Consider the following 8,472-nt stretch of genomic DNA (forward strand, 5'->3'; position numbering starts at 1 on the left):
TCTGCATCCATGTGTATATAAATATTAAAAAAAAAACCCTTTAATAGCATAATTATACAGATATTAACTATTGCCAGAAAGCAAGCTTGGCAGGGCTGGCTGATAACGCTGACTCAGCAGGCTGCAGGTGTCTGTCTTCTCTCCACAGCTCCTCTGGGACGATGTGATGGGATTTCCCAGCCCCTTGTAACCCCCCCATCTCCCTCCTGTGCTGAACTGTGTAGCTGCCATTGTCCAGCTGGAGTCCTGTGTCCAGAGCTGGGCCCCAGTACAAGGAAGATGTGGGACTGGTGGAGAGGGGTCAGAGGAGCCACAGAGATGCTCAGAGGGCTGGAGCAGCTCCCCTAGGGAGAGAGGCTGAGGGAGCTGGGCTGGGTCAGCCTGGAGAAGAGAAGGCTGTGGGGGGACCTCACTGCAGCCTCCCAGTCCCTGAAGGGACCCCAGGAACAGGAGGGGAATCAGCTTGTTAAAGGGCAGAGACTGGCAGGACAAGGGGATGGAGTGAAGCTGGAGGAGGGAAGGGGGAGAGGAGAGATTGGGGGGAAGTTGTTTGCAGAGAGAGTGGTGAGGGGCTGGAAGGGGCTGCCCAGCGAGGGGGTGGGTGCCCCATCCCTGGGGGTGTCCAAGGCCAGGTTGGCTGGGGCCCTGGGCAACCTTGTGTAGCTCCAGGCCTGGAGGTTGGTGTCCCTGCCTGTGGCAGGGGGTTGGAGCTCTGGGATCCTCACGTTGGAGCACAGGGAGTTCCACAGCAATGGGTCGAAGTGATGGGGTAGGAGGGGGAAGGGAGATCTCCTGGCTGTGGGACACCTCAGCTGCTCCCACTGGTGTTCCCTGAAAAGCTCCTCCCCAGAGGAGCTGCAGTCACTTTTTTTTGGGGGGGTGGGGGGGTTATCAGGCACCTGGGTGTTTTTGGGAGGGATTGGCAGGCAGCCAGGCAGGGATTGACCCCAAAAAACAGCTAGTTTTGGGGTAAAAAGAGAGTGTTTGTGGACACAGGTGTGTGCTGGGCCATGTGTGGGGCCTGGCCAGGCTCTTTGGGCTGGGGGGGTCGGAGCAGGGACAGGGGCAGAGTTTGAGCTCAATGAGTTCCCAGAGTTCCCCAAACTGTGACTGAGCCCCTGCCCTGGGTCACAGCTGGAGGAGCAGCAGTGGCTGGTGCAGGATGGTGCTGGATGCTGTATGGTCCCACAGGGCTAAATTTTCCCCCCAGCTAAATCCCCCCCCACACTGGTTGGGCCACTCACCTTATGTGCAGCAGGATGAGGGAGTGTAAAGAGGTGGGAAGGGGGCCCACAGCCAGCAGCTCTGCTCCTGGGTGTGTGTTTGCTTCCAAAATGCTGACGCTGAACCCATCCCATGGTCCCAGAGCTCAGACCACCCCATCCCAGCCTCCTGCTCCGTGCCCCGGCCGCGATGGAGCCGGGATCCAGCTCCTTGGTGGGGGCCAGGCCCTGAGTGCAGCTCCTGCATGCAGAGGAGGTGACACAGAGCTGCTCAGGCAGCATCCCAGGGGCCAGGGCTGGTGCCTGCCCGGCCCTGAGCCCCGAGCTGGACACGCTGTGCGGCCGCTGCAGGGCAGGTGACGTGGCCGGGCAGCACCTCGCGCTGTCCTGCACGGCTGGGGACTGGGAGGGCTGGTCTGGAGACTGGACGCTGCCAGAGGCAGTGGGGACCCATCCCAGCAGGCACAGAGTGACCCACCGTGAGGAGGAGGATGATGATGATGATGCTGATGACTGCTGGGGCAGGCAGAGGGCTGCGGGGTCCGCGTGCCGCCCGGCAGCGTGCCGGGGTGCGTCAGGGCAGCCCCAATGTAGGTCAGCAGAGGCCCCAGGGCCAGCCCCAGGCAGCGTGGGTGGGAGCCAGGCTCCCTTCCTGCTCTCCCAGCACCCAACTGCTGCCACACCAGGCGGCCCCTGCGTGCCAGGGGACTCGTGTCACCACACCAGCAGCCCTCACCGAACCCCCAGCCCTCGGGAAGGGGGACACCAAGGGACCAAACCTGGGGCACACAGCTCAGCCTGACGCCTTCCCAGGGAAGGAAACACAAGCTCAAGTTCTCCTCCCTGGAGGAATCAGGTTTCCCCAGCAGACCCCAGCTCAGCAGGAGGCTGGGAGCCCCCCCCACACACCCCAAAACAAGGCTGCCAACCCCGGTGCCAGGGGGCTGGCGTCAGGCTGGGCCGGTGCGTGCCAGCGCTCAGGGAAGATAAATACCATTTCCCCACAGCACATCAGCTGCTTTAATGGGGTGGGAGGAGCGAGGAGTGAAATCACCCAGGGCCGCCGGGGCGCCGGGACCTTGCCCACGGCCGGGACGCGGAAGGAAGCAGCTGCTGAACGAGCCCTGGGGAGCAGGGGAAGAAAACAAACCCCAGGACAAAGGGCTGGAGTTTGAACTTTATTGCAAAAAGGAAAAAAAAACAACAAAAAGAGAAAAGAACCCACAACAACAACAACAAAAAAAAGGCAATTTCCCCTCCCACCCCAACAACCCCCCCCCCAAAGAAACCACCAACACAAACCACAACCCCAAGAAACAAAGCACTAACCCCCCCTGTCAACCAGCTCCAGTGCGAGGAGCCAGCTCAGGAGGGTGGGTGGGGGGTGTGGACCCTCTGGGCCTCCCACCTCTTGAGTATAAATAATTTCTTTTCATCATAAAATAACTTATTATTATATCTCTCAGCATAAAAACTGGAGGATTAACATCCCAAAGTCCAGTAAAATCGATTGGAAAAGGTGTCGATTAACTTGCTTTTTCTTCTCCTGACAGGATGGAAAGCAGAAAACTTTTTAAAAAGTTTTGTTTTTTTTTAAATTAAAAAAAAAAAAACCCAAACAACCACCAAACCAACCCAAGAAACAAACAACAAAACCAACCCTGGAGGGCGTTGGGGGCTTTGGGGGTGAGCACCACCTCCTGCCAGGCAGGGCTCCCTCCTCTCCCTGCTCCTCACCCATCGCTTCGGGGTCGCTGCAGCCCCGCAGGTGACAGACTCAACCTCAGCCTGTCCCCCCTCACTTCAACCACCAGCTTCATCAACAATTCGTTTTGTTGTTGTTTGGGGATGGGAAGGGAAGGGGGGAATTGGGGTTTTCTTTTGCCCTTCCATCCCCCCCCAAACCCTCCCCCCCTGCTGCCCCCCCCCCCCCTTTCCCCTGAAATCCTCCTGGTGCAGAGGGCAGGGAGAAACTTCCTGAGCAACTGCTAAAATATTGCAAAACTCGAGTGCAACGGGGTCCCGGCGGGTGGCTGAGGGCCCGGGGCCCTCACCGCTCGGGCAGGTTGATCACCGGCACCCACTGGTCCGTGTAGCGACTCTCCCGGCAGAAGCACATGAGCTGACTCAGCGCTGGATCCTTCCACTGCGAGGAGGCCTGGGGGTTCTGGAAAGAGAGAGAGGGGACAGGGCCTGAGCACAGGGGTGACAACAGCCCCCATGAGGGGGAAAACAAGGGGGGGAGGGGGGGGGAAAACAAGGAGGGGGGGGGAGACAAGGGGGGGGTGATGGGGGGGAAAATCAAGGGGGGGGGAAGACAAGGGGGGTGATGGGGGGGGAAAAAACAAGGAAGGGGGGGGAAGGACAAGGGGGGGTGATGGGGGGGGGGAACCAAGGAAGGGGGGTAAGACAAGGGGGGTGATGGGGGTAAAAGAAAAAGCGGGGGGGGAACCAAGGAAGGGGGGGGAAAGACCAAGGAAGGGGGGGGGGAAGACAAGGGAGGGTGATGGGGGGGAAAAACTAAGGAGGGGGGGAAAGACAAGGGGGGTGATGGGGGGGGAAGAAACAAGGAGGGGGGGAAAGACAAGGGGGGTGATGGGGGGAAAAACAAGGAAGGGGGGAAGACAAGGGGGGTGATGTGGGGAAAAAACAAGGGGGGGAAAGACAAGGGGGGTGATGGGGGGGGAAAAACAAGGGGGGGAAGACAAGGGGGGTGATGGGGGTAAAAAAAAAAGAGGGGAGGGGAAACAAGGGGGTGATGGGGGTAAAAAAAAAAAGAGGGGGGGGGAAACCAAGGAAGGGGGGAGAAAGACCAAGGAAGGGGGGGGAAAGACAAGGGGGGGTGATGGGGGAGAAAACCAAGGAAGGGGGGAAAAACTAAGGAGGGGGGGAAGACAAGGGGAATGATGGGGGGGGAAACACCCAGGAGTGAGGATCAGCTCCAGAACAAGCAGCAAACTGAGCCCAGGAGGGGTTTTGCAGCCTCAGAGGATAAAGAAAACTTCACGAAGAGCCACAGCCAAAGTTTGGGTCGGGTGGCAGCTCCAGCAGGAGCCTCTGTGCTGCCCCCAGCCAGGGCTGCAGCCGCTGCAGGGGCTGGCAGAGCCGCTCTGTTTGGCCGCTGTGCCTGAGCTCCCCGGGACGGGGGAGCGATGGGCAGGGGCAGAGCTGCTCTCCAGGCACTGCTGGAGCCCGCGGTCCGGCCGGGCTGCTGCGTGACACCGCGATGCGGGGCGGCTGCGAGCGGCGAGCTCATCCTCACCCCGCCCCGCGCCCCCCGGCCGCCCCCGGCCCGCGCTGACCGTGACCAGGACGCAGTGCAGGTCGGCGGGCGGCTCGGGGCCGGCGGCGGGCAGCAGCAGCTGCGCCAGCCGCGCCGGGTTGCTGACGCGCAGGATGCCGATGTCGTTCTCGCAGCAGAACGCCTGGATCAGCGTGAAGTGGATCTGCAGCGCCGCGTCCCCCGCCTCCTCCTCGTCGGCGGCCAGCAGGCACAGCACCACGTTGTCCGGGTCCCTGCGGGGGATGGGGGGGCACCCGCGGTCACCGGGGTTAGGGGAAGGGATGGGAGGCAGGGGGGACACCCGCACGCCGGGGAAGGGAATAGGAGGCGGGGGGTGCGGGGGGACACCTGCACGCCGGGGTTAGGGGAGGGGAGACAGGGGGTGCGGGGGGACACCCGCACGCCGGGGAAGGGAAGGGAATAGGAGGCGGAGGGTGCGGGGGGACACCCATACACCGGGGTCAGGGGAGGGGAAGGGGTGCGGGGGGACACCCGCACGCCGGGGTTAGAGGAGCAGAAGGGAAGCGGGGGGACACCCGCACACTGGGGTTAGGGGAGGGGAGGGGGTGCGGGGGGACACCCGCACGCCGGGGTCAGGGGAGGGGAGGGGGTGCGGGGGGACACCCGCATGCCGGGGTTAGGGGAGGGGGTGCAGGGGGACACCCGCACGCCGGGGTCAGGGGAAGGGAAGGGGTGCGGGGGGACACCCCCACACCAGGGTTAGGGGAGGGGGTGTGGGGGGACACCTGCACGCCGGGGTCAGGGGAGCGGAGGGGAGGGGAGGCGGGGGGTGCAGCGGGGTCACTCACACGTTGAGCAGCTTGGCGGCCTCGTAGACGCCGAGGGTGAGGCTCCGCTGGCTCAGCGCCTTGCTCAGCACCTCCTCCAGCGCGTCCCCCGCCTGCTCCATCCTGCGCCGGGACAAGCACGGACAGGCCGCCGTCAGCGGGGGCCGGCACCCCACCCCCCCCAGCCCAGCCCAGCCCAGCCCAGCCCGCCCCCCGCGCCCGGCCCGCACCTCCCGGCGGCGCGGCGGTCCCCGGGCAGCTCCTCCAGAGTCATAGTGCGGCCGCGGGGGCGGCCCCGGCCCCGCTCCGGACCCCGACCCGGCTCCGCTGGGCTCCCGGCCGGGCCCCGCCGCCGCCGCCTCTGCGGCACAAAGGCGCCCCGCGGGCGTTATCCCCCCCGCGCCCGGCCAACCCGAGCCGGCCTGATTTGCATACTCGCCTCCTATTGGCTCATGCAAATGAGGCCGCTCCTCGCCGCCGACCAGGATGGCCGGCGCCGCTACCGTCGGCCGGGAAGCCCCCCGGGTTAAACGGGGAAGGGGGCGTGGCCGGGGGGAAAGGGGGCGGGGCGAAGGGCGGGCGGGGCGCGTGCGGGGTAACGCAGGGTCCCTCCGCCCGTCCGCTCGCCCCGCGCCAGCCGGGCACCGCGCCGGGGCCCAGGGTCTGACAGCATCCCGGGCTGGGCTGGGAGGGACCCCGAGGGTCCCAGAGCTCCAACCCCCTGCCACAGGCAGGGACACCAACCTCCAGGCCTGGAGCTACACAAGGTTGCCCAGGGCCCCAGCCAACCTGGCCTTGAACACCCCCAGGGACGGGGCACCCACCCCCTCTCTGGGCAGCCCCTTCCAGCCCCTCACATCTCATCCCCAGCATCTCACCCCTGACACCTCGTCCCCAACATCACCTCATCCCCAGCGCCTCACGCCTGCTGCCTCATCCCCAACATCTTTGGGGGGAAGTTGTTTGCAGAGAGAGTGGTGAGGGGCTGGAAGGGGCTGCCCAGAGAGGGGGTGGGTGCCCCATCCCTGGGGGTGTTCGGCCTCCGAAGGCCCTGAGCTCCCCCCTGAATTCACCCTTAGGGTGAAGCTGTGTCCCCAGCGTGACTCAGTGCGCTGGGACACCTCTGGGTGGGTTTGAACGGCTCGTCTGGCATGGGGAGGGGGTGAGGAGGGTCAGAAGCCGGGTGACACCTTCCCACCAGGTCCCCAGTTCCCCCAGACCGGCCCCCCAGGACAGCCCACTGCAGACTTGTTGTGCTGGTGGTGGGGACAGCCCAACCTCCCGCACGGGGTGAGATGACCCTGAGAGCACCTCCTGCTGCGGTGAGCCTTGGTTTGGGGGGGACACCCTGCACCCGGCTCTCCTTGCAGCAAACTGACACTCATGTCAGGGCTGAGATGGCTCTGGGGATGGATGGAGCTCAGCAGAGGTGACCTGCCCCCCTCCCAGCCCCCCAAACCCGGGGCTGGCTGCCTGCAGAGGGGGGGGGGTTCAGCACCTCACCCCCATCAACCCCCCTGCACGCTGCTCTCCCAGCGCCAGGCTGAGCATGGAACTTGCTGCCATACATCCCCCCTCAGCCCGGGGGGACCCCCGGGGAGGATCCCTTGCGATGGGAGCCGTGTCAGAGACCACCCTGCTCCCCTGCTGCACCCCAGAAGCCCCCTTCCTCCTGTGGCCAGCGCCAAAACCAACCAGGGAGTCAGGCTGGAGCCATGGTGGGGACCCTTGTGGGTCCCTCTCCGAGCTTCGGGCAGGCTGAGCTGGCGCCGGGGGTTCTCCCTTCGGCTGGCAAACAGCAGCAGCTGCTCACTGGGGCAGCGTTTGCTGCCTGGGAACAGGCTTCCCCTGGCAGAACGTGGGGCCATTTCGGGAGCTGGGTGAGGAGAACCTCCCAGAGCTTTGCATCTGTCCCCCTGGCTGCCCCATTGTGTGTCCCCCCCCACCCCCCCCGCAGCCCCCGAGCTAACCAAGCCCAGGGCATGGGGACAGAAGGGCCTCCCCGGTCATTGCAGAGGGACAGGGATTTGGGGAGAGTGGTCACGGCCAAAGAACAGGGGTGGGAGCCCCAGGAGTGCTCACCCCCCTCTGCAGATGCCCCCACACCACCCATGCCAGGGCTGCGGTGTCGGCAGGGGTCGGGTCCTGCGTGACCCCTCCTGCCTGGCCCGGAGCTGAAACCTCACCCAGGCAGGGGGCAGGGATCTGGGGGCACAAGGATCTAGGGGCGCAGAGATCTGGGGGTGCAGAGTTCTGGGGATGCATGTTGTCTGGGGTTAGGAATCTGGGGGTGCAGAGATCTGGGGGCGCAGGGATCTGTGTGTGCAGATATCTAGGGGTGCAGAGCTCCAGGGATGCACGTTATTTGGGGTTAGGGATCTGGGGGTGCAGAGATCTGGGGGTGCAGGGATTCGGGGCAGGGATCTGCGTGTGCAGATATCTAAGGGTGCAGAGCTCCAGGGATGCATGTTATCTGGGGTTAGGGATCTGGGGGTGCAGGGATCAGGGGATGCAGGGATTTGGGACAGGGATCTGGGGGTGCAGGGTTCTGGGGGTGCAGGGATCAGTGGGTGCAGGGGTCAGGGGTTGCAGGGATTTGGGACAGGGATCTGGGGATGCAGGGACTGGGGACAGGGATCTGGGGGGGCAGGGATCAGGGGGTGCAGGGATTTGGGACAGGGATCTGGGGATGCAGGGACTGGGGACAGGGATCTGGGGGGGCAGGGACTGGGGACAGGGATCTGGGGGTGCAGGGATTTGGGACAGGGATCAGGGGGTGCAGGGACTGGGGACAGGGATCTGGGGGGGCAGGGATTGGGGACAGGGATCTGGGGATGCAGGGACTGGGGACAGGGATCTGGGGGGGCAGGGACTGGGGACAGGGATGTGGGGGCCCAGGGAACGGGCTGGGAGGGAAAAGCCTGCGGTGCATCAGGTGGGGGGACAGCAGATGGCAGGGCCGCAGCCGAGCAGGTGGAGCTATTGTGCTCCGAGCCTCCCAATTAAGCGCGGTTAATTTGCTGTGTCTCCATGAGCAACTAAACCCCTCCGGCTGCCCGGCCAGGGCTCCGGTTGCGTCTCGCAGCCGGCCCAGCCACGACGCCCCATCTGCCCCCAGCTCGGGGCTAAACCCAGCTCGGGGGCAGCTGAACAGCCCCTGGGTTCCCTGTTCTCTCTG

At 64.6% G+C, this 8,472-nt stretch overlaps 1 protein-coding gene across 2 annotated transcripts; it reads right to left on the reverse strand.

The window, feature by feature from the left end:
• Nucleotides 1-3,141: 3,141 nt before the first annotated feature.
• On the reverse strand, nt 3,142-5,653 carry GADD45A (growth arrest and DNA damage inducible alpha). 2 transcript variants are annotated; one of them, XM_084266050.1, is made up of 4 exons: nt 5,525-5,653; nt 5,316-5,417; nt 4,486-4,739; nt 3,142-3,390 (listed from the first exon to the last, which is right to left on the reverse strand). In XM_084266050.1, exons 1-4 carry the CDS (start codon nt 5,566-5,568, stop codon nt 3,212-3,214), a joined length of 579 nt encoding a protein of 192 aa, XP_084122176.1. In that variant the 5' UTR covers nt 5,569-5,653; the 3' UTR covers nt 3,142-3,211. The 2 variants fall into 2 exon arrangements, with proteins under 2 accessions (XP_084122176.1, XP_084122177.1); XM_084266051.1 differs by having other exon boundaries at nt 3,167-3,390; nt 4,526-4,739.
• Nucleotides 5,654-8,472: the final 2,819 nt, after the last annotated feature.

The sequence above is a fragment of the Gallinula chloropus genome (genome assembly GCF_964237585.1).
Source record: "Gallinula chloropus genome assembly, chromosome: 6".
Taxonomy (NCBI): domain Eukaryota; kingdom Metazoa; phylum Chordata; class Aves; order Gruiformes; family Rallidae; genus Gallinula; species Gallinula chloropus.